A 27,043-nucleotide genomic window follows, 5' to 3' on the forward strand; every position below is an offset into this window, starting at 1 on the left:
GTCAACACCTTTATATCTATCTTAGCCTGTTGCCTCTCTCTCTCCCCTGGCTCTGTTTCTGTTTGACACTCTCTTTTAATCGCCTGTCTTTATGATTATTTGGCAATATATGTTCTGTTCTCTGTTCCTCTTTCGATCTTTAGTATTCATTCCTGTTTCGTGACTTGTTTCTCTCTCTCTCGCCGTCCGTCTGGTTTTTGGTGTTTAGACACAATTAATAGCACTAACACTCGCTTTCTCCGTATCCCATTAAAATGAATGGGATAGTTGAAATAGATTTGTGTAATACTTCTGGACCACCCTCTGAATATTTTCTAGCAAGACAGCAGGCATCACCATTGACCCAGAACATTCATTTTGGCAAATATGTATTTTTCTCTTCAGTTCATTCACTGAACCCCCAGTTCTCTATTTCAGATAAACCTATTTCTATTCATTTCCAGTCAATAACATTACCGCAATCTCTGTGACACTTACCGCCACCATATCTTCGCCCCCCCCGTTTTTTATTGTTACCTCACTTCATTACAAGAAAATGCTGCAACTTAGCAAGATTTTTCCATTTTGTGTGTGTGAAAGAAAACGTTTCTCACTTTAGATTGAAGGGTCTGGCAAGGATATTAGATTCTAGTGCAAAGCTGACCTTGTGGTCATTGGAAGAAGGAATTTCTCTCTCCCTGACAACTATTCAGCAGTTCTCTCTGTGAGCGTCTCCACAGTCGCTGAAGGACAGATGTCTAGTTTATTTAGATTAAGGGCGATGACCGCAGTGCAAAGCACACACCGGGGCAACATTGTCCATCGTTCCTTCCTAGCTTCATTTCAAATGGGGAGATTTCACATGTCTGCCATTGGAAAATGCGGTTCCGCCCTGTACTAAAGTAAATGGGACAACCTTTCATTTTCCCAGTGTGTTGTATTGGGATACTTTGTCATCTCAATTGGTGATACTGCCCTCTTCTGGTTGAACATGGTAACTAAATCTTCACCCCAGTACTGTACAGAACATGTACTTTCCTTTTTAGGATTTATTTTCACTTCTATTGGATAAGAATGAAATGATAGAATATCAGTATAACATTAGTAGTGAGTACACAGAGCTGTAACTGTGTAATGAACAGAATAATTCCTCTTTTATTCACTACTTATTTACAGTATTTTTACTCTGCCCTCTGCCATGGCTTCCAGGGTACTTTGTCACACAGTGCGTCATGAAATGTTTATTACACACACACACACACACACACACACACTCTGCAGGTCACATGACTGGTTGTCCCTATCCTTCCGGCGCCAACAGAGATGGCCGCCTCGCTTCGCGTTATTTTGTTTTTTTACGTGTTATTTCTTACATTGGTATCCCAGGTAATCTTAGGTTTTATTACATAGAGGAACTACTGGATATAAGAGCAATGTCAACTCACCATCATTACGACCAGGAATACAACTTTCTCGAAGCGGATCCTGTGTTTTGCCCAACACCCAGAACAATGGATCGGATCCCTGCCGGAGAACCGGATCCCTGCCGGCGATTAACCAGACGTGGTGTGATCATAAAAACATGCCGGAACTCAAGTCCTTCTGTTCACCTGACTTAGAATTCCTCACAATCAAATGTCGACCGCATTATCTACCAAGAGAATTCTCTTGGTAATCACAGCCGCATATATTCCCCCCCCAAGCAGACACATCGATGGCCCTGAATGAACTTTATTTGACTCTACATAAACTGGAAACCACATATCCTGAGGCTGCATTTATTGTAGCTGGGGATTTTAACAAGGCTTATCTGAAATCAAGACTCCCAAAATTCTATCAGCATATCGATTGTGCTACCAGGGCTGGTAAAACCCTGGATCATTGTTACTCTAACTTCCGCGAAGCATATAAGGCCCTCCCCGCCCTCCTTTCGGAAAAGCTGACCACGACTCCATTTTGTTGCTTCCTGCCTATAGACAGAGACTAAAACAGGAAGCTCCCGCTCTCAGGTCTGTTCAATGCTGGTCTGACCATTCCACGATTCCATACTTGGATTCCACGATTCCACGCTTCAACATTGCTTCGATCACGTGGATTGGGATATGCTCCGCATTGCGTCAAACAACAACATTGATGAATACGCTGATTCGGTGAGCGAGTTTATGAGAAAGTGCATCGGCGATGTCGTACCCACAGCAACTATTAAAACATTCCCAAACCAGAAACCTTGGATTGATGGCAGCATTCGCGCAAAACTGAAAGCGCGAACCACTGCTTTTAACCAGGGAAAATGACCGGACACATGACAGAATACAAACAGTGTAGTTATTCCCTCCGCAAGACAATCAAACAGGCAAAATGTCAGTATAGAGACAAAATAGAGTCACAATTCAACACCTCAGACACGAGGTATGTGGCAGGGTCTACAGTCAATCACGGATTACAAAAAGAAAACCAGCCCCGTCGCGGACCAGGATGTCTTGCTCCCAAACAGACTAAACAACTTCTTTGCTCGCTTTGAGGACAATACAGTGCCCCTGACACGGCCCGCTACCAAAACCTGCAGACTCTCCTTCACTGCAACCGACATCACTGCAACCGACGCGAGTAAAATATTTAAATGTGTTAACCCTCGCAAGGCTGCAGACCAGCTGGCTCGTGTGTTTATGGACATATTCAATCAATCCTTATCCCAGTCTGCTGTTCCCACATGCTTCAAGAGGGCCACCATTGTTCCTGTTCCCAAGAAAGCTAAGGTAATTGAGCTAAACGACTACCGCCCCGTAGCACTCACTTCCGTCATCATGAAATGCTTTGAGAGACTAGTCAAGGACCATATCACCTCCACCCAACCTGACACCCTAGACCCACTCCAATTTGCTTACTGCCCCAATAGTTCCACAGGCAACGCAATCGCATCCACACTGCACACTGCCCTAACCCATCTGGACAAGACGAACACCTATGTGAGAATGCTGTTGATCGACGACAGCTCAGCATTTAACACCATAGTACCCTACAAACCCGTCATCAAGCTCGGGTCTCGACCCTGGGTCTCGACCCCGCCCTGTGCGGTACTGGACTTCCTGATTGGTTGCCCCAGGTGGTGAGGGTAGGTAACAACATCTCCACCCCGCTGATCCTCAACACTGGGGCCCCACAAGGGCCTGTACTCCCTGTTCACCCACGACTGCGTGGCCATGCACACCTCCAACTCAATCAAGTTTGTAGACGACACTACAGTGGTAGGCTTGATTATCAACAACGTGGAGACGGCCTACAGGGAGGAGGTGAGGGCCCTCGGAGTGTGGGGTCAGGAAAATTACTTCACACTCAACGTTAACAAAACAAAGGAGATGATCGTGGACTTCAGGAAACAGCAGAGGGAGCACCCCTCCACCCACATTGACAGGACAGTAGTGGACAGGGTAGTAAGTTTTAAGTTCCTCGACGGACAAACTGAATTGGTCCACCCACACAGACAGTATGGTGAAGAAGGCGCAGCAGCGTCTCTTTAACCTCAGGAGGCTGAAGAAATTTGGCTTGTCACCAAAAGCACTCACAAACTTTTACAGATGCACAATCGAGAGCATCCTGTCAGGTTGTATCACCGCCTGGTACGGCAACTGCTCCGCCCACAACTGTAAGGCTCTCCAGAGGGTAGTGAGGTCTGCACAAAGCATCACCGGGGGCAAACTACCTGCCCTCCAGGACACCTACATCACCCGATGTCACAGGAAGGCCATAAATATCATCAAAGATCTCCCGGCCATCTCTTTTGGCGCCGGGAGATCCACCGCCACAGGCCCTTTCCAGACCCACGGTCCCACTCTGTAGGCTACATGGCTCGCTTTCTGAGATTCAACTGGGACTGGGAGAACAATGGCGGTGGTAGCTAGCCTGTCATCACACAATGAGAGTCAACCCTTCTGGGGGTGAGTCGCTGCCTCGCCCCCCAATCCCCTCCTATGACCGTAACTCCATATGAGGGCACAGAGGTCCGGACCCCTGTAATCTGTCATTTTTCTAATTAAAAACAAATACAGTGGGGCAAAAAAGTATTTAGTTAGCCACCAATTGTGCAAGTTCTACCACTTAAAAAGATGAGAGGCCTGTAATTTTCATCATAGGTACACTTCAACTATGACAGACAAAATTAGAAAAAAATCACATTGTAGGATTTTTAATGAATTTATTTGCAAATTATGGTGGAAAATAAGTATTTAGTCAATAACAGAAGTTTATCTCAATACTTTGTTATATACCCTTTGTTGGCAATGACAGAGGTCAAATGTTTTGTGTAAGTCTTCACAAGGTTTTCACACACTGTTGCTGGTATTTTGGCCCATTCCTCCATGCAGATCTCCTCTAGAGCAATGATGTTTTGGGGCTGTTGCTGGGCAACATGGACTTTCAGCTCCCTCCAAAGATTTTCTATGTGGTTGAGATCTGGAGACTGGCCAAGCCACTCCAGGACCTTGAAATGCTTCTTACGAAGCCACTCCTTCGTTGCCCGGGCGGTGTGTTTGGGATCATTGTCATGCTGAAAGACCCAGCCACATTTCATCTTCCATGCCCTTGCTGATGGAAGGAGGTTTTCACTCAAAATCTCACGATACATGGCCCCATTCATTCTTTCCTTTACACGGATCAGTCGTCCTGGTCCCTTTGCAGAAAAACAGCCCCAAAGCATGATGTTTCCACCCCCATGCTTCACAATAGGTATGGTGTTCTTTGGATGCAACTCAGCATTCTTTGTCCTCCAAACACGACGAGTTGAGTTTTTACCAAAAAGTTATATTTTTGTTTCATCTGACCATATGACATTCTCCCAATCTTCTTCTGGATCATCCAAATGCTCTCTAGCAAACTTCAGACAGGCCTGGACATGTACTGGCTTAAGCAGGGGGACACGTCTGGCACTGCAGGATTTGAGTCCCTGGCGGCGTAGTGTGTTACTTTGGTCCCAGCTCTCTGCAGGTCATTCACTAGGTCCCCCCGTGTGGTTCTGGGATTTTTGCTCACCGTTCTTGTGATCATTTTGACCCCACGGGGTGAGAGCCCCAGATCGAGGGAGATTATCAGTGGTCTTGTATGTCTTCCATTTCCTAATAATTGCTCCCACTGTTGATTTCTTCAAACCAAGCTGCTTACCTATTGCAGATTCAGTCTTCCCAGCCTGGTGCAGGTCTACAATTTTGTTTCTGGTGTCCTTTGACAGCTCTTTGGTCTTAGCCATAGTGGAGTTTCGAGTTTGACTGTTTGAGGTTGTGGACAGGTGTCTTTTATACTGATAACAAGTTCAAACAGGTGCCATTAATACAGGTAACGAGTGGAGGACAGAGGAGCCTCTTAAAGAAGAAGTTACAGGTCTGTGAGAGACAGAAAACTTGCTTGTTTGTAGGTGACCAAATACTTATTTTCCACCATAATTTGCAAATAAATTCATTAATAATCCTACAATGTGATTTTCTGGATTTTTTTTCTCAATTTGTCTGTCATAGTTGAAGTATACCTATGATGAAAATTACAGGCCTCTCTAATCTTTTTAAGTGGGAGAATTTGCACAATTGGTGGCTGACTAAATACTTTTTTGCCCCACTGTATATATAAAATAAATCTATATGTTGAACTCAATAAAGATAATCAATTAAGGGTCAACATCGAAATATTTATCCCAGCACTTATCCAAGCTCAGAACGCTTATATTCTTGATCTGACTGCCTGCCTCATTGCGAACGAGTGGAAACATGAACAGTGGTTGGTTCGTTATTTTCACCTGCATCACCACTCTATCAAATGGCTAACTCCCCCCTCTCGCGGCACAGGCCGAGGGCCTGAGATGTGAAACGAAGTACACCAGCTCACACTCGGATCAAGTAGCCTAGGCAACTAGAGAGTCGGAGATGCTGACTGTGTTTGCAAGATGCCAGACAAATGGCATTTTTTAAACATTCCTGCGACTCCTGCCGTGTCTACAGACATCCCCCAAACAAACAAATAGCTACTCTTTGAGAATGAGTGCACCACAGGAGGCTGCTGAGGGGAGGACGGCTCATAATAATGGCCAGAACCGAGCAAATAGAATGGCATCATTCCACTAATTCCGCTCCAGTCATTACCACGAGCCCGTCCTCCCCGATTAAGGTGCCACCAACCTCCTGTGGAGTGCAGAGCTGGTAAATAGTCACTTATAAATAGCCACCTGACTGACTGACATAACTGCTGACAGAGACTTTTTGCAGTAACTTTGAAGTGCTCTGGCTAGTAATACTTAGCCAGCTAGAAGGATGAAGAAAGAAGCTAATGTTAAATGGAGCCTGCCTCAGCAGGAGCAAAAAATATGTTATTAAATTCGTAATAACTTTGCTTTACAGAGAGTAGGTTACTGAGACAGACAGTGATGTGGCGCTCAGTGGTGAGGTTGAGGCAGGCTGCAATGCATGCAGGAGGAAGCAGAGACAGAGCGAGAGGAAGCAAGCAGAGCGAGAGGTTAGTCCAGTGGTTCCCAAACTTGGGGTCGGTGACCCATGTGGGGTCTCGTGAGAAAATCCGTACTTATCTTATCAAACAAGTTAGGAACTTAAAAAAAGAAGATATTTTTCAATATCAATTTCTCCACATGGCCTATCGTCCATATAGGCCTACATTAAAATGCAATCAATACAGTTCTAAAATGTTTGTTTTTATCACTGATGCTATGTCAGTGTGAATCATGACTCATATTTCCCCCCTTTCAGGGGTATAACGTTACAATTGTATAGCTAATAGGTTGTGTGTTTGTAGATCAACTGAGGTGAATGAACCTACAGCAGCCAAGGTGATAATGACTCGGGTCATTTTTGCTTGTTTTTGCTGTTCTCCAAATACCATTTCAAATTGTTTTATTGTATCGAAATGCAGTAAATGAGCTTCAACTTTCAGTGAGGTCCCTTTTCGGACCTTTCTAAAACTCAACCTCCTTCCCTCTAGAACCCCCCTCACTCCCCTCCTCCCCTCCCTCATTTTACAACCATCACCTCTCTGGCCAGGATGTTCGTTAGAGGGAAGGGGCTTTGAGGGAGAGGCGAGCGTGTGTATTTTCTCCTGCTCCCAACCCCAGCCTGCCACAGAGGGCGGAGTGATAGAGGGAGGCCAGTTTGAGAGAGAAGGGGAGAGGGGGAGGAAAGGATGACTGCAGGGACAGCGTGAAAAAAAGAAAGATCGGAAGGTGACAGCAAGGGCAGGAGACATATGAGAATACATTGAAAGTTATCCTAGAGATAATCTGATGTCGCCAGGCCACCTTGCAAAAATGATAAAGACTGTGCAAACTGTCACCAAAGGCTGTGACTGACATTTGTCTCCATTTTATTCATAGAGACTAGGGTTGCAAAGGGTCGGAAACTTTCTGGTAAATTTCTGTAATTTTTCCGGAAATTTCCATGGGATGTTAATTTTGGGAATTTTGCTTAAATTCATCAAAAAAGTTAGCTTATAACAGGGAACCTTTTTTTTGTGGGATACACATAAGGAAATTCTAGGTCTTGTGGCATATTTTGTTTAAACTATCCCCAATTCAATGGAATTGCAAAACTCTGCATGCACAGTACATTCTTCCCTCACATGTACAGCTGATTCTCAAGATCTTGCACACTATTGAGATGCTATTGAGCCCACACTATTACACTGTCTGAGCCAAGGACTACATGCTTTCTGGTCAATTTTGATTACAATACTGGGTGAGGTGAATATATTTTATGACATACATTATTTTTTGTTAACTAGTAAATAGTAGCCTGCAGCAAAGTGTGTTTAAATAATGTCTAACTTGTTAACAATTTCTGCTAGTTAGTTTTTGCTAGCTGTTTGATAGAGTGGTGAATGTGCTGCTAAAAGCCAAGGAAATTGTTAGGTATGTGAAGGGTCATCAAGTTATAGCAGCAATCTACCTCACCAAGCAAAGTGAGAAGAATAAGAGCACAACATTTAAGCTGCCCAGCAACACCCATTGTCATCAGATTTGACAGTCTCAGATTTGACTCCTGCCATGAAGCCCATACACGCCGCAGCGTACATGTTGGACCCCAAGTATGCTGGCAAGAGCATCCTGTCTGGTGCAGAGATCAACAAGGCCTATGGTGTCATCACTACCATGTCTCGCCACCTTGGTTTGGATGAGGGCAAGGTTCTTGGCAGTCTGGTGATGTACACTTCCAAGCAAGGGCCTTGGGATGGAGATGCAATATGGCAGTCGTGCCAACATATCTCATCAGTTACCTGGTGGAAGGGACTTTGTGGATCTGAGGCTCTTTCCCCTGTTGCCTCCATCATCCTCCAAATCCCAACATCAGCCTCCTCAGAGCGTAACTGGTCCTTGTTTGGGAACATACACACCAAAGCACACAACAGGCTAACCAATACAAGGGTTGAAAAATTGGTGGCCATACAGGGAAATGTTAGGCTTTTTGAGCCTGACAACGAGCCATCCTCAACAAGGTTGGAAAGTGACAGTGAAGATGAGGCCTCAGAGATGATCAAGAGGTGGACATTGAGGAGGTCCAGGGAGAAGACATTGAAGCCTGAGAGGAAGACAACCAACGCTTTAGTTTCTAGACTATTATTTTACAGATGTATGTTGAAAATGTTTTTGGGAGATGCGATGGGGATTGGGGATCATTCAATATTCCCTTTCTTTTGTTGTTCAATGAAATCATCCCATGTGAAGAGTCAACTCATTTAATTAGTTCAATTCGTAACTAAATAGTTTTTTAAATTTCTATTGGAAGGATTTAATAATTTGCAATTATGTCTATTTATAAGGTAAAAGGTGTATGTTTCTGTCTCCATATGATATGGTAAATATATCCAGTGCAGAAAACATCTACATTTAAATGGTATTAATATTAATTTGCATATATTTCCATTAATTCCCATATATTCCCATAGTTTCCACGGAAGGTTTCCACCTCTGAATATTCCCCAAACTGTGCAATGCTAGACCAGACCACACCCCGCTCTCCTTGTTACACTCACGGAGGTACACACACACACACACACACACACACACACACACACACACACACACACACACACACACACACACACACACACACACATACATACACATACACACACACACCCTTAAAACCCTACTGACACTCCCTGCCTCTACTCTGGGTGAAGTGGTGACATATTGTTCGATGGAGTTTTAACAGAAAGTCCAAATTGAGCCTGTAGTATCACCTCTTCAGTGTTCAATTACTAGAAGCATGCATAGCAGCATCTTTATCAGCCATGGCTATGATAGTGATATCATTTTTTCTCTATTTTCCCCACCTCTCACTCTCTCGCTCTCTCTCTCTCTCCCCCACACCCCTTGCTCACTTGCCCGCTCTCTCGCTGATGGGCAGATAGCGGAGACGTATGCCTTCCTGCCCAGGGAGGCAGTGACCCGTTACCTGATGAGCTGTGGTGAGTGTCAGAAGCGGATGCACATCAGCCCTGGCGGCGCAGAGTTCAAAGGTAAACAACCTCTCTGTTTCTCTCTGGACCACTGACTGTTCAGAGCTATTTGGAAAGCTTCCGCAGTAGGCCTACATTACTACTCACGTCTGTACTGTCTGTAAGACAGCCCATACAAATTGCAGACTCTCAGAGCATGGATGTAGATGGACAGGTATTTTAATATGAGTTGTAAAAAGAATGCTTTTGAGCGCTGCTTGCTTTGCCCCCTCCTCCACTCCCCCTCCCCCTCTTATCCTCGTCTTGCTGCCACCCTAAAGGCACACCCCCCCCCAGTTTTCCCAGTCCTCCCCAGTCCTATTAAACTGATAGTCATTGGAGTGTCCTGCCTCCTTCCTAACACACTGCAATTAGCCCAATTTGGGGCTTTTAACAAAGAAATAAAGAAAAAAATTAGAGAGGGAGAGAGAGGCACAGCAGCCAGAGAGAAAAACGGCTTATTTCTTTGTATAGCATTTGTATTGTAGTGCTGGTTTCCCAGACTGAGAGAGTGCACAGTGTGTGGTATGGCATTGACCTGTGCTCAGCTCTACTGTGCTGCTGTGTTCTGTGCTAGCCTGGCCTGGGTTGGCTTGTCTTCCCCTGTGCCTGCTGGTTGGCTGTGTTAGCTCTGGCAAGTGACTGTGCCACTGGAGGACAGCTATGGTGGTAAGGGAACCGTGACTCAGACTGGCATTCCAGAGGAAGATTCCTGATATCCCACAACCCCATGCATTGTTCCCAAGGCCAAGGGCGAAAGACACACGGAGACAGACAAAAATGGGGTGGAAATGGTGAGGAGAGAAATAAATCGGAGAGTCCAAAATGGAGTGAAATCTTCAATGGCTGTCCTGCTATTTATACATATTTTATCCCCTCTATATTCAGGGTCCCATATTGACAGAGTGGCTGTCATGTACCTTCACATATGGAAGGCACTTCCATATTCCCACAAGAACAGAACATGGGTAGTATGTAAAGTAAACTATGCCAAATTAATTGTAATGCTCACCAAACCCTCTCCTCCATCCCATAAACACACAACACAGCAAGAGAAGTGCTCTCAGGCCCAATCTGTCTGTCAGAGTGTTGACCAGCTAACACTGGGCATCACTCATAAAGAGAGCAGCTAATTGGCTTCCTTCCCTATGGGGGTCCACCCCTTTCAACCCCTCCAATCCACCACCCCCCTCCTCTCCGCCTAAGCCACTCCCGCAAAAGTTCAGTGTTGAATTATTGAATGCAATTCATTACTGTATGCTGGGGCTCTTTTAAATTGACATCAGGCAGTCTTTTGAGTCACATCTTTCATCTTTAGTCTCTTCAACCTTCATCATAACATATTGGTTATGCACTAGGAACAGGTGTCGAGGAGGTGTAGGATAGGGCCCATATTCATAAAGCCCTCAGAGAAGGACTGCTGATCTATGATCAGCTTTTTGCCTTTTAGATCATGATGAATAAGATTATATGGACAGGAGGGACCTGATCCTAGATCAGCACTAGATCTGAGACGCTTTATTAATAAGAGCCTTGGTCACTGGTCCTGTGCTGATTTGTCCTCCCTTCTCATTTTAAACTCCATTTCTCAGCTGTCAAGTCTAGTCTCTGTCATTTCATTTATCTGCTGACCTACTAAGGGACAATGTTCTGGAGTCCTAAAGGGGGGAAATACAAGACGGATAATCTATACCTCTGCAGTAAATAGACAGGAGCGCAATCGATTACTGATGGATAGAGTGTGTGTACACATGAGTGTACTGTCCCAGTAGGTGATAGGTTATTTGATATGATTCTTGGAGAGGAGGACCCTGTACCCCCTGTACGTCATGTGATAGTACCCTCCAAGGTCAGGTCCCTGGGTCTGAACCCCGAGCTGTGCAACTGGGTCCTGAACTTCCTGACGGGCCACCTCCAGGTGGCGAAGGTAGAAAACAACACCTCCACTTTGCTGATCCTCTACACAGGGGCCCCACAAGGGTGCGAACTCCATGTTCACCCATGACTGCATGGCCACGCATGCCTCCGACTCAATCATCAAGTTTGCAGATGACACAACAGTAGTAGGCCTGATTACCAACAATGACGAGACAGCCTACAGGGAGTAGGTGAGGGCCCTGGAAGAGTGATGCCAGGAAAATAACCTCTCACTTAACATCAACAAAACAAAGGAGCTGCTCGTGGACTTCAGGAAACAACAGAGGGAGCACACTCCTATCCACACCGACGGAACCACAGTGGAGAAGGTGGAAAGCTTCAAGTTCCTCGGCGTACACATCACTGACGATCTTCAGACAGGAGGCTGAAGAAATCTGGCCTGGCCCCTAAAACCCTCACAAACTCTTACAGATGCACAATTGACAGCATCCTGTCGGGCTGTATCACCACCTGGTATGGCAACTGCACCGCCCGCAATCGCAGGGCTCTGCAGAGGGTGGTGTTGTCTGCTCAACGTATCACCGGGGTCAAATTATGTGCCCTCCAGGACACCTACAGCACCCTAAGTCACAGGAAGGCCAAAAAGATAATCAAGGACATCAACCACCCGAGCCACGGCCTGTTCACCCCGCTATCATCTAGAAGGCAAGGTTAGTACAGGTGCATCAAGGTTGGGACAGAGAGACTGAAAAACAGCTTCTATCGCAAGGCCATCAGACTGTTTAAACAGCCATCACTAGCCTGCTTCCACCCGGTTACGTAACCCTGCACCTTAGAGGCTGCTGTCCAATATACATAGACTTGGAATCACTGGCCACTTTAATAATGGAACACTAGTCACTTTAATAATGTTTAAATACTGTTTACGTACTGCTTTACTCATCTCATATGTACAGTTGAAGTTGGAAGTTTACATACACTTAGGTTGGAGTCATTAAAACTCGTTTTTCAACAACACCACACATTTCTTGTTAACAAACTATAGTTTTGGCATGTCGGTCAGGACATCTACTTTGTGCAAGTAAATTTTCCAACTATTGTTTACAGAGATTATTTCACTTATAATTCACTGTATCACAATTCCAGTGGGTCAGAAGTTTACATACATTAAGTTGACTGTGCCTTTAAACAACTTAGAAAATTCCAGAAAATTATGTCATGGCTTTAGAAGCTTCTGGTAGGGTAATTGACATAATTTGAGTCAATTGGAGGTGTACCTGTGGATAAATGTCAAGGCCTACCTTCAAATTCAGTGTCTCTTTGCTTGACATCATGAGAAAAACAGAAGGAGTCAGCCAAGACTTCAGAAAAAAATTGTAGACCTCCACAAGTCTGGTTCATTGTTGGGAGCAATTTCCAAAAGCCTGAAGGTACCACGTTCATCTGTACAAACAATAGTACGCAAGTATAAACACCATGGGACCACTCAGCTGTCATACTGCTCAGGAAGGAGACGCATTCTGTCTCCTCGAGATGTACGTACTTCGGTGCGAAAAGTGCAAATCAATCCCAGAACAACAGCAAAGGACCTTGTGAAGATGCTGGAGGAAACAGGTACAAAAGTATCTATATCGACATAACCTGAAAGACCTCTCAGCAAGGAAGAAGCCACTTGTCCAAAACCACCATAAAAAAAGCCAGACTACAGTTTGCAACTGCACATGGGGACAAATATTGTACTTTTTGGAGAAATGTCCTCTTGTCTGATGAAACTTAAATAGAACTGTTTGGCCATAATGACCATCATTATGTTTGGAGAAAAAAGGTGGAGGCTTGCAAGCCAAAGAACACCCTCCCAACCGTGAAACACGGGGGATGGCAGCATCATGTTGTGGGGATGCTTTGCTGCAGGAGGGACTGGTGCACTTCACAAAATAGATGGCATCATGAGGAGGGGAAATTATGTGGATATATTGAAGCAACAGTCCTGTGTGGCTCAGTCGGTAGAGCATGGCGCTTGAAACGCCAAGCGTCGTGGGTTCGATTCCCGCGGGTTCGATTCCCGCTAGGACCACCCATATGTAAAAGTAGTGGCCCCAGCCGACTTGTAAGTCGCTTTGGACAAAAGCGTCTGCTAAATGGGATATATTATTATTATTAACATCTCAAGACATCAGTCAGGAAGTTTAATCTTGGTTGCAAATGGGTCTTCCAAATGGACAATGACCCCAAGCATACTTCCAAAGTTGTGGAAAATGGCATAAGGACAACAATGTCAAGGTATTTGAGTGGCCATCACAAAGCCCTGACTTCATCCTATAGAAAATGTGTGGGCAGAACTGAAAAAGTGTGTGTGAGCAAGGAGGCATAGAAACCTGACTCAGTTACACCAGCTCTGTCATGAGGAATGGGCCATAATTCACCCAACTTATTGTGGGAAGCTTGTGGAAGGCTACCCGAAACGTTTGACCCAAGTTAAACAATTTAAAGGCAATGCTACCAAATACTAATTGAGTGTATGTAAACGTCTGACCCACTGGGAATGTGATGGAAGAAATAAGAGCTGAAATAAATCAGTCTCTCTTCTCTTATGACATTTCACATTCTTAAAATAAAGTGGTGATCCTAACTGACCTAAGACAGGGAATTTTTACTAGGATTAAATGTCAGGAATTGTGAAAGTCTGAGTTAAAATGTATTTGGCTAAGGTGTATGTAAACTTCCAACTTCAACTGTATTTACTGTATTCTATTATACTGTGTTTTAATCAATGCCACTCCGACATTACTCGCTCTAATATTTATACATTTCTTAAATCCATTCTTTTACTTTTAGATTTGTGTGAATTGTTACATACTACTGCACTGTTGGAGCTAGGAACACAAGCATTTCACTACACCCGCAATAACAACTGCTAATAAAATGTTATTTCAAATTGTATTTTATTTGATGAGGATGACAGACTATTGCTTGCACTTGAAGTATAATGACAATGCAATACAAGAGAGGATGTATACCAGTTCAGTTATAGAGAATTTGCAGTTATTTTGTTATATGCTATATTATACAGTATATTATAGTAGAGAAGTCTTTAAAAATGAACTGCTGGTATAAGTAAGTTCAAATGCACAAGCATCTTAATGTAGGATGTCCACTTAGTGGTTTAATGCACCCATTACATATACTGTAAATGTCCATCATGGCCAATGGCAGAGAAATCATACTGCATGCCCATTACTATTCATTAAAAAAATCTGGTCTCTTTCTCATTATGGTTTAACACAGGGCAGGATAGTAGTGGATTTGTATTTATTATGGATCCCCATTAGCTGTTGCCAAGGCAGCAGCTACTCTTCCTGGGGTCCAAATGACATTACATGTAAAACAAAAGATGAAACAGTTCATCATATTACGCTGTTACACCCCTACATATCAACAATACAAAAGGTATAATATATCATACAACATTACAATTTTGTGTGTGTGTGTGTGTGTGTGTGTGTGTGTCTTCACAGTCCACGTTGTTCCATAAGGTGTAGTTTGATCTGTTTTTTAAATCTGATTTAACTGCTTCCATGAGTTATTTGATGTGGAATAGAGTTCCATGTAGTCATGGCTCTGCGTGGTACTGTGAATTTCCCGGGGGTCTGTTTTGGACATGGGGACTGTGAAGAGACCCCTTGTGACATGTCTTATGGGGTATGCATGGGTGTCTGTGTACTAGTTGTTTGAACATGTCAGTACTACTCACAAAGACAAGAAGAAATGCAGTCAATCTCCTCTACTTTGAGCCAGGAGAGATTGACATGCATGTCATTGATGTTAGCTCTCCGTGCGGCCAGCCCTGCTGCTCTGTTCTGGGCCAACTCATTTGCATATGTCCCTCTTTGTGGCACTTGACCATATGACTGAGCAGTAGTCCAGGTGTGACAAAACTAGGGCCTGTAGGACTTGTTTTGTGAATAGCAATGTCAAAAGAGCAGAGCAGTGGTTTATTATAGACAGACTTCTCCCCATGTTAGCTACTGTTGCATCAATGTGTTTGACCATGACAGTTTACAATCCAGGGTTACACCAAGCAGTTTACTGTCCTCAACTTGCTCAATTTCCACATTATTTATTACAAGATTTAATGAAGGTAATCTATACATAGAGTAAGAGCTGATTCTAGTCAAAGAAGCTGCTTGTTTGTTTCTGTGTGCTTGGGGCAGCTGCAAGGAACAGCAATTTAGTGGCTTTGCTGCTTTCTTTATGAGCGATCCACCCTCTTCTATTTCTCTCGCACATGTACACATGCACACTGTAAAATTATTCTGGGGTGAATTGAAATTGACAAAAAATAAAAAATAAACACATACTTCATAAAAATAAATGTAAGTTGTTTCAATGATTTTGTAATTTAAATGATGTATGTGATTTAATATACTAAATTGTAATAATATTTCTCTACTTAATCATTTGAAATTATTGCAACAATTTTGCCTCTTGCCTCTGTTTTTAGAGGATTGTGGGTAATTAAAATGTTTTTGTTGTATGCATGTTTGAAGAAAGAAAGAAAGTATGTTCATATATTAGAATTAAGCAGCCCGTTGTTCAAAATGGTGTACTGGATCATGATGAACAGATAGCAAAACCGTCAGGCAAATTATTGTTCAATGATGAGACCACCCATTCCTTCCATCACCACTCTTAATGATGGAAGCAAATGCTGCTTCCTGCCAGTGGTGGAAAAAGTATCCAATTGTCATACTTAAGTAAAGATACCTTAATAGAAAATGACAAAAAAAGGTTAAAGTCACAAAATAAATTTCTACTTGAGTAAAAGCCTAGAAGTATTTGGTTTTAAATATACTTAAGTATCAAAAGTAAATGTAATTGCTAACATATGCTTTAAAAAGTGCAAGTATAAATAATTTCAAATTCCATAAATTTAGCAAACTAGACAGCACCATTTTCTCTACTCCCACATTAAATGGCCCTCTAGTGTCCACTTAGAGCACTGCCACCCAGGCGGAGTCCATTGACTAGTGCATGTACAGATTCATCAGGGCACTCAACAGAAGAAAAAAAATTGCATTTCTAAAGTTCAGGTAGTGCCTCGCTCTTTCAGTTTGTTTTCTTACATTTTGGTGCCAAATGAACATGACCCTGTATGTGTTAGGGTTCAATAAGGAGGTTATGGGAGAATGAGAGTCTACTAATACTTTGTGTGTATAATCTTCACAGAAAATGACAGACCGACATCACTGGTGCCGGATCTCATCGACTACAACATGCCGCTGACCACCACCTATCTGAAGCAGATGAAACTCCAGTGCATGAGTACCAATGAGCAGGTAAGGCCAAGGTGTAGCTTGTACATCAAGTGTTTCCTAACTGGTGGCCCCCAGGAGATTTTAATTGGCCCCCCAAGTTTTCTGAGAAAAATGTTTTTATATATATATATATATATATAAACACACACACACACACACACACACACACACACACACACACACACACACACACATACTACCGGTCAAATGTTTTAGAACACCTAATCATTCAAGGGTTTTTCTTTATTTTTTCTATTTTCTACATTGTAGAATAATAGTGAAGACATCAAAACTATGAAATAACACATGGAATCATGTAGTAAGCAAAAAAGTGTTAAACAAATCAAAATATATTTTATATTTGAGATTCTTCAAATAGCCACCCTTTGCCTTGATGACAGCTTGGCATTCTTGGTGGCTATTTGAAGAATCTCAAATATAAAATATATTTTCTACATTGTAGAATAATAGTGAAGACATCAAAACTATGAAATAACACATGGAATCATGTAGTAAGCAAAAAAGTGTTAAACAAATCAAAATATATTTTATATTTGAGATTCTTCAAATAGCCACCCTTTGCCTTGATGACAGCTTGGCATTCTTGGTGGCTATTTGAAGAATCTCAAATATAAAATATATTTTGATTTGTATATTTGTATTTTGATTTGTATTATATTTTGGTTTTGATTTGATTTTGATTATATACATATATACAGACAGACAGGCAGACAGGCAGACAGGCAGACAGACAGGCAGACAGGCAGACAGACAGGCAGACAGGCAGACAGGCAGACAGGCAGACAGACAGACAGACAGACAGACAGACAGACAGACAGACAGAACGACAGACAGACAGAACGACAGACAGACAGAACGACAGAACAAATTAAATGTTTGGACACAACTACTCAAGGGTTGAAACTGGCTCTCATGAATGCCAAGATTGTGCAAAGCTTTCATCAAGGCAAAGGATGGCTACTTTGAAGAATCTCAAATATAATATATATTTATATATAACACTTTTTTTGTTACTACATGATTCAATATGTGTTCTTTCATAGTTTTGATGTCTTCACTATCATTCTACAATGTAGAAAATAGTAAAAAATAAGAAAAGGCCTTGAATGAGTAGGTTTGTCCAAACGTTTGACTGGTACTGTATATAATATACAAAAATAGCTGTACATAAAAGACTGCAAATCAGCTCTAAGTGATGTTAATGATGGAAATCTGTTCCAAAGTATTCCTGTGTATTCCGAGAGATATATGTGATCGTATACAAATGTAAGCCAGGTTTGAATTTTTTTAATATTTTAGTCAAATATTATTTCTATTTGGGCTTTTTCTGGTCAATTTGCAGTCTACAAATTATTTATAATTATGTTCCAGCCCTCTGAGCATCCGAAAAAAATCGGCCCGTGGCTGAATCTAGTTGATGGTCCCCGCTGTACATTCTGTTGTCCAGAATAGGTGAAGATTAGATGGAAGTGGCCATCTTCACTGTCATTTCTATCAGGCTCTTTGTGTACCACACACACACCCCTCCCTCAACAGCCCACCTTCCATCCCCCATGCCAGGTTAGCTATCTGTAATAGAGCATGGAATCATTCAGGACTGCCAATCAGGCGCACACAGGAAAGTGTGTGCTTGTGAGAGTGTGTAAGCGTGCTCGTGAGATTGTGTGTGCCTGTATCTGTGTGGGCGAATGAAAGTGCGTATGTGTGGATGTGCGAGTGTGTGCTTGCATGCCTGGTCGTATAATCAAGGAGGGAATGGGGTTCAGCTCATTCCAATTAACAAAGACTCGGCAGTCTAATTAACTGAGGTGTGAGAAAAGTATTGGAGTACCAATTTGCAGAGGAATGCCAATATGTCCTGTCGGCTAGACACTGCCGTTCGCCATGCACACGAACAGAAGTAAATGTAGTATACATTTTTCCTGTAGGCCGGATCATAATGTGGTGCTGATATGTTTAAAAATGTTGTGTTGTTTGCTGCTGCCTTCTTGGTCAGGTCTCCCTTGCAAGTAAGAGTACTCACATCTTTGGTCCAACAACATTGTTAATAATCACCCTAATTACTAACAGTTCACAATTTTACCATGATTTTCATGTTATAATTGATGTAAGACTAAATGTATCATTAAATTGTGACATGTCTTAAGACGTGATTTAAAACGGACACGTTTTTCACTTAAGAATGGGCATGCTTATGCTTGAGCAAGGTGCTCTGCAGGGTCCCCATCTCCTGACTCAACAAAACTAACCATCCCCTGGTGGATTGAAATGCAGGGTGTTGGGCATCTAAGTGCTTGAGATTCAGTTTCATGTCTAATCCTGGCTTTTAGATTTTCAGCAGAGCAGCAGTACTCACCAGAGGCAGGAAATGAGGAACAATGACTCAGCTATCAAAAAAGGACGCACAGGCAGTGAGGGCTTGGATTGGTGGGGGCGGGTGAGGGTGAGGGGCAGGCACCAGGGTGTAAGAGGGCACTAAGGAGGGCAATCATTGAATGACCACTCTGTGAAAGAGGTCATGGGCTTTTGTGTGTGTTTTTTATAGGGTCTTTATAGAGCACGGGGTGTTGCAGGGTTAGAGCGAAAGAGAGAGAAAAGAGAGAGAGAAAAGAGGGAGAGAAGGATGTGGCAGTGAGGGAGGGGGACGAGACCATCAAGACATGCGTGTCCAGACCAATTCAATAATGGAGGAAATTACCAAGCATCCTTCCTGCAGGCTGCAGACGCTGGGCGGTGGCTCTGTCTCTGCCCGCACCGCCAGGGGAGGGGAAGGGGAGGGGGGTGATGGGAAGAGAATTAAAGAGGGATGGTTCATTATCATTTATGGCCTGTTTTCCCATTTATTCTGTCTTCTCCTGAGAAAACTAATTGAGTTTTTGGGGTGGGGGTGGGGGGTGGCAGGGGGGATGGAGAGGTGGGGGTAGGTAGGCTATAATTACAATGGGGCTATAGGAAGACACCAGATAAGATACCAGTTAAAGTGAAGACTAGTTTATAAAATGAGGAATAACCCCCCACCTCACGATAATGATGATGAATAAAAAGCAGTCTATTTATAACAGGTTGTATTTGCATACTGACAAAAACTGTGTGTTTCATACTGGGGAGAATGTAGCTTAAAGTAAATGTATTGTGCATGGTGCTGACCTGCTCTAATATATAGTGGCATGAACAATTTCAAGGGTCTACACTCACATCAATATTGAACACGCTATGAGATGTGTGTTGCGGGTTCGTATGTTTTGAAATTGTGTTATTGATACATACACTTTCCAGGTTTCGCCTGTAGGTGGCAGAAGTTCCCCATCAATCTGTCTTAAAGTGCGTACAGTACATAGCCTTATCCGCACACAAATCATCTGTTGACTGCCTTTGAAGGGACTCACGTGGTTATGGTATGAATCTTTAAAAAAATATCATTTTTACTCAATTGCTAAAAAGACCTTCAGAATGAAAGAAGACTATTGTGTGATCAAACCATAGAAATGGGTCAAACCTTAAGGCATATACTTTTCTTTAAATGCCTCCTTTGTGTGTAAGTTACTGTAGGCTATTGATAGTTTGTGTATCACTCTCTTATTTGCCTACACATGTTTTTATTTTGATGAATCAATTACATATTTCTGAAGTAAAGGTTTTAAGTGAAAATACTGAATGTGAAGTCAGGTGTGGGCATTTGTAGAGCAAGAAACAAAGCAATGACTGTACTGTACTCCAGTGTGGGAATTAACAAAGAGAAGAGGGGAGAGGCAGTGGTAAAATATGTATTTATTAAGCCGCCAAAGACTATTTGAAATGGATTGAGTGAACCCACTCTAACGCACTGTTGCCTACAGTCCCTATTTTGCACGAGGCGTGTGACGTCGGTTACCGCTGCCCCGCCTCCATCTTTGGGGCTGGTTGACAGTGCAAGTCTTGGAGGGTCCTGTACTCGCTCCCATACCAGGACATTGTCTTTAGAATTAAACGTGAATAAAGAGACCGGTAAGGGGGAGAAATTGGAGAGTGGTTTGACATTCACACTTGAAAATTCACCATCAGAAGTGAAGGTAAGCATTTATTTGACATGATACGGTTGTGTTGATATTTTGCTGTTCTCAACTGTGCGCTGAGCTATTTTCAGCAGCTTTGGAAAATAATGTTGTGACAATTACACCTCCCCAGTTTTCAGCTTATTTATACCCAAATATATAATAATTTCTAACCAATGAATGACTGATAAAATGGTTTATATGATTGATTTTCGATAATACCCTAAGCCTTAGATTTTTGATATAATGCATAGGATATAATTTGTATCAATTCAATTATTATAGCAAAACGTGTGCTGTAGAAGTTAACAATCTATTCGATCCTCTCACAACTTAAAATGTTATAGTAGGCTATTATAATACCATTCCAAAATATAGTATTAATATCAAACATATATTTCAAGAAGGTACTCCAGTTGACATCCAACATCGCATATAAATGTGTTATTATCCATCCCTAGTAGGCGATCAATTAAACAATATCCGATGATTGCTTGAGTTAATTGTATAAATTGTCCTACAGTGGTCAGTCCTCCTTTTCTTTTGATGTAGGGTATGCATCAACCGCATACCGTTGAAGTGCATAGTTCAGTGTATACTGTGTATCATCGCATGTCATTCCATGTCACATTGTTCTCTGGTGGGATGCAGAATTACCAAGCACAGTGGGAACAATCCCACACCAGCGAGGCGCGTGCGGCGTGCTCACAGCCCCTCTACGTTGGTACTATAACCCCATGCCTGTGTAACGTGATCATTACTGTAGGTTGCGTACTGTAGCAATTTGCTCCAAGTTACCTTCAGAGAAACGTACAAGCCGGGGCAGGATACATTTTAGCTATTAGAATTTCGTGCAGTGCTTTTAAACAATGCAGTGGTCCGATGTCACATTGTGATTGTAGCAGCAGAAGTTCCATTTTGGCTGCTATTTAGATATTTAATGTTACTATGGTAACCCTTGGACGATTCCTCCAATTGTCCAGCTAGCCGTTAGAAAAATACCAACTTTAACAAAGGCTAAACATTCTAGCTAGCTAGTACCATTTAGCAATTTCTATTTCTATCTGGAGTAGCTAACTTTGCAAGCTCTGTCGATATTATTGCTTCAAAGTACTGTGGCCAAGCCACGGTATTTAAGGTAAGTGAAGGAAGTTAGCTAGGGAGCGTTAGCTTGCCAACATTTGACAGGAAACATTTGCTAACTAGCTAGTTACCGTCTAGCAAGATACTTTTGTATATATAGTGTAAGTAACTAATGTATGTGGACACCCCTTCAAATTAGTGGATTCGGCTATTTCAGCCACACCCGTTGCTGACAGGTATATAAAATCAATCACACAGCCATGCAATCTCCATAGACAAACATTGTCAGTAGAATGGCCTTACGGAAGAGCTCAGTGACATTTAACATGGCACCTTCATAGGATGCCACCTTTCCAACAAAAATATCTGCCCTGCTAGAGCTGCCCCGGTCAACTGTAAGTGCTGTTATTGTGAAGTGGAAAGTCTAGGTGCAACAACAGCTGAGCCGCGAACTGGACTGCCGGGTACTGAAATGCGTAGCAAGTAAAAATTGTCTGTCCTTGGCTGCGACATTCTGTCCCAAGTTCCAAACTGCCTCTGGAAACAACGTCAGCTTCAAGAACTGTTAGTCAGGGGCTTCATGAAATGGGTTTCCGTGGTCAATCAACCACAAACAAGCCTAAGATCAGCATGACCAATGCCAAGTGTTGGCTAGAGTGGTCTAAACACGCGTTTTCTGGAGTGATGAATCACGCTTCACCATCTGACAGTCCAACGGACGAATCTGGGTTTGGTGAATTCAAGTAGAACGCTACCTGCCCAAATATATAGTGCCAACTGTAAAATTTGGTGTAGGAGGAATAATGGTCTGGAGCTGTTTTTCATGGTTTGGGCAAGGCCCCTTAGTTCCATTGAAGGGAAATCTTAATGCTACAGCATGCAATGACATAATAGATGATTCTGTGCTTCCAACCTTGTGGCAAAAGTTCTGGGAATTTCCTCTCCTGTTTCAGCATGCACAAAGTGAGGTCCCTACAGAAATGGTTTGTCCAGATCAGTCTGGAAGAACTTGACTGGGCTGCACAGAGCCCTGACCTCAACCCCATTGAACACCTTTGGAATGAATTGGAACGCCGACTGTGAGCCAGGCCTAATTCCCCAACATCAGTGCCCCCGATGTCACTAATGCTCTTGTGGCTGAATGTCCCTGCAGCAATGTTCCAACATCTAGTGGAAAGCCTTCCCAGAAGAGTGGAGGCTGTTATAGCAAATAGGGGACAAAATCCATATTAATGCCCAGGATTTTGGAATGAGATGTTACACGGGCACATACATTTGGTCATGTAGTGTATATTTGTGCAGCTAACGTAGCTAGCTAGCTAACGTTAAATGGGCGGTCTAATAGTTTCTACATCAATATTTTTTACTTTGAAATGAATGATATGAAGCTACCCATTGGCATTGATTCTTGAATAATATAACTTATAAATGAGCTTAGTTAAGCTGTCGTGTCCTATCAGAAGTCAAAATATAAGCTTGTTTCATTTTTACTAAGGTTATACTGTTTGTAAGCAAAGTAAATGTAAACAAACGCTGTATGGCCTCAACATGGTTAAAACTATAATTTTGATATCATGGATGGTCAGTCGATGCATCAATAGTTCTATGAATTGGAGTGGTTGCATTTCTCCAGCCCCATCTCTCAGCTTTTTCCTGAAACAGTGGCGGGGAAATTCTTTATTGTTTCGGCTAAGGATTGCCCCTTTAACGTTTGCATCTCTGGCCATGTTGTCTGTAACATCTCTGGCAAATTAGCTGGTTGGATAGCTACAGTAAATAGCTAGTTCCAGAACTGGCCGTCTAAGGAGGATCTCTGTGACACTGATGAAACAGCATGGCTGGCAGAAGTTGTGTGATGTGCTTAATGTTAGCTAAGAAACCCACAACTTCAACTTGAGCACGTGAAGTTGCTGGGTTTCTTCAACTTGTGTAAAGGAACATTATGCCAATGAATATTAATATGAATTTAATATCTTTGAAGCTCCGCCCTGTCATCCCACTTATGACACCATAGTAGCCCAAGGGAGACATGAGTCTAAAGTTTTTGCTTCCCAATTTGAACACCACAATGTTTATAAGCCAATAAGTCACAAATTAAGGCCATGGTTGCTACTGCACTGTCAATAATATGACTAGCTTTGCTAGCGAGGTCACTACCTGCACAACTGAATGTGACTGCAGTTGTGACTTAGCACTGCTTTCCCAATCAGAACCATGGCAACAGGGTATTTTCTTCTGTCACGTTTTTTTTCTGGATGAAGTTGGCATCATTTTTTTTTTGAGGAAAGACAACCTAGCTGGCTGAATCCTAAAGGGACTACAGCTGGTTTCCAGTGGACAAAGGCTTAATAGCTTTAAAACCGTCTTTATCATCCCCTGCCTTCTGCCAGAGCCTCACAAGGATAAAGCCTTGCCAAATAAAAATCTGTTTTTTTGACCCCTGTGAGTCAGTTAGCCAGTTGGAGAGGAGGCTGCCTGTGCAGTAATCCTTCCCTTGAGCAAAGCTCCAGAACTGTGACAGTGGGTGTTTCCCTCTCTCCCCACTCCTCTGTTGCCTCTCCTCAAAAAAGTTTCATCTGTCTCAGTATTGTTGTCACAGCATAGCCTATTGTTTCGTGCTTCCCGAGAGAACCTCTATGAAAATAGGACGTGCTAATTTGACATGATGTTCTACCCTGTTTTTGGAAAGATAATGATGATAAATGTAGACTTCTGTAATGTTTATGTACGCATGGCTGACTGAAAGATGGTGGAAGCGCTATGTTTTGGTACCAGGCCCCACTGTAGTATCCTGATTTATCCTAGTTGGTTTCCTTTCAGGGCAGGCAGTGCAGTGTGTGCAGTTCTTGAGAGGGAGATGGGAGGTGACAGAGGATCTAACCCCTGGCTCCCCACAGCTGCTCTCTGCGTTCGACTTGTGCTGCCTGCCATGCCTGCAGTGGGATGCGTGTAAGGCTCAGCTAGCGGAACCACTCTCTCTCCACACACCCTTCCCACAGTCCTGCTGGTGCAAGGCTCTGCTTCCCCTTTACTTACCATTACCAATCATTAACATGCACCTCACTCAGTTTGGTTTAGATATAGGCTACACCCTTAGTTGTATAGCCTAACCAGAATGAAGCACAGTCCAGTTTGACCCTGAGTGATATAAGCCTGCCTCTTTTCGTAGGATTGGTTCCAGAGGGGAAAGGCTAATCATCATATTTGTGGTAGAGTTGTTCCTGACTGGATTAAACAGAAATAATCTCTCTGGGTATTTGTTAGAAATTGGGGTCCTCATAATGGCTTTTTATCACAGCTGTAGATGGCTCTGGATTTCATAAGTCATCTGCCTTTTTAATGATTGTTGTTTTTCCAGTAGGAATTTATACAGGGACATTTGTTCAAATAGCCTAGTGGTTGGAAATCACCCATGTTGGTTTTGTTTGTCATTGTTTACCACCGTTCTTCTCTCTCCTGTTGGTCGAAGCCAACATTTTCAGATCAAATGACAAGAAAAAAACCACAGTCCTCACATTGAAATGATTGGAAACTGGACTGGCATTGACAGGTGGATAAACATAAAGCAGATGGGGTTGTAGAGGTCATTGAAAGCGTGACCTTTCCCCATTCCTCTTGTGAAATTACTTAAGCTGCTTCTCCCTCTCTGACCCCATCTCTGGAGGTGTGGTTTGGACTAAGATTTCCAAGAAAACTGCTTCATACATAGCCTACAGTTTACACTCTTAATTCAATTTGAGTCTGCACTGCATTGTTCATTCTATAGAATGTTACTAGTGTCACGTTCTGACCTTTATTTTCCTTTGTTTTGTCTTTATTTAGTATGGTCAGGGCGTGAGTTGGGGTGGGCAGTGTATGTTTTGGGTTTCTATGTTTGGGTTTCTGTTTCGGCCTAGTATGGTTCTCAATCAGAGGCAGGTGTCGTTAGTTGTCTCTGATTGAGAATCAGACTTCGGTAGCTTGGGATTCACTGTTGGTTTGTGGGTGTTTGTCTCCTGTGTCAGTGCCACACGGGACTGTTTCGGTTTGATTTATTTCATGTTATTGTTTATTGTTTTGTATTTCATAGTGTTCAGGCTTTTCTTATTAAAATTCGCCATGAACACTTACCACGCCGCATCTTGGTCCGATCCTTACTCCTCTTCAGACGAAGAGGAGGAAATCTGCCGTTACAACTAGGCTAATCATACCATGGCACGGTAACTAGGGCTGGGAATTTCCAAGGACCTCACAATACTAATTATCACGATATGTAGGTGCCGATATGATATTTATTGCGATTATCACAATTCTATATGTATTGCAATTCGATACTGTGATTTTATTGCGATTTGATGTTCCATATTGTTCACCATGCTGCAGAGAGACGAGAGCCATGAAAAAACAAGTTGCGATATGTAACTGTATCGATTTCCACTTTAACCTTGATGTAGCCTTCTCTTGACAATGTTGACTGATAACTAAGGCACTTAAACTAGTGCAGAGAGTACTCACTGAGAGAAAGGAGTAGTCACCCTTTCCATTGTTGAAGAGTGTGTGAATATGCCAGTGTGTTTGAGAGGATATCAGGTTCCTGAAAGCTCCCACCACAACCCTACCCATCACATCCACTAAACATTGTCTTGTGAAAGCAGATCAGAGTTCCCATGTCACTTTAATGATGTTGTGCATCCATGTATTTGCGAAGACCAAGTTTACATTTCTATAACCGTTATTGTGTCTCGGAGAAACATATCTGAATTCACTACATCGGCTGTTTGTTCCTATCAGCATCATCGATTTAACCTGAACACTTACAGAATGACAAAGTAGCTCTGTGTGGGAAATCTCTTGGCCTGTTTATTTCTTAGTGTGGGTTATTGAGAAGACTCCTGTCGCTGTCTTGTGTGTCAGTTATGTTTAGCACCATATTAACAGCAAAGACTTTCCCCAGTTAATTTCGTTTTGACATGGCTAACTGAAGGATCTGCCAATCTGAAGTCAGTCACAGTGGGTACACCAATGCTTTGACCTTGTTAGAGGCAGCCCGACCCAGCACAAGGTTACAGGTTGTGTTTGCTATGATTCAGGAAGTATTTTATGTGTTGTTCTTTTGTTAATGCATAGTAAAGATCTTGGAAAACATTGTGTTTGACCCGATGCTATTTTACAGTAAACAAATTAACAGACTTTTAGCCGCTTATAGGGAAGGACATTCAACATGCACTGCACTTACACAAATTACTGATGATTGGCTGAGAGAAATTGATGATA

At 42.6% G+C, this 27,043-nt stretch overlaps 1 protein-coding gene across 3 annotated transcripts in view; it reads left to right on the forward strand.

The window, feature by feature from the left end:
* Positions 1 to 27,043, forward strand: part of LOC135528086 (nucleolar protein 4-like) — a 159,144-nt gene that overhangs the window by 57,023 nt on the left and 75,078 nt on the right. For 2 of the 3 annotated variants that reach the window (XM_064956882.1, XM_064956883.1), the window contains exons 3-4: positions 9,372 to 9,483; positions 16,567 to 16,676. In XM_064956882.1, the coding sequence (XP_064812954.1) occupies positions 9,372 to 9,483; positions 16,567 to 16,676 (222 nt within the window). Of the gene's footprint in view, positions 1 to 9,371; positions 9,484 to 16,566; positions 16,677 to 20,566; positions 20,726 to 27,043 lie in introns of those variants that run through there. The other variant, XM_064956884.1, reaches the window with a different exon arrangement.

The sequence above is a fragment of the Oncorhynchus masou genome, chromosome 33 (assembly GCF_036934945.1).
Source record: "Oncorhynchus masou masou isolate Uvic2021 chromosome 33, UVic_Omas_1.1, whole genome shotgun sequence".
Taxonomy (NCBI): domain Eukaryota; kingdom Metazoa; phylum Chordata; class Actinopteri; order Salmoniformes; family Salmonidae; genus Oncorhynchus; species Oncorhynchus masou.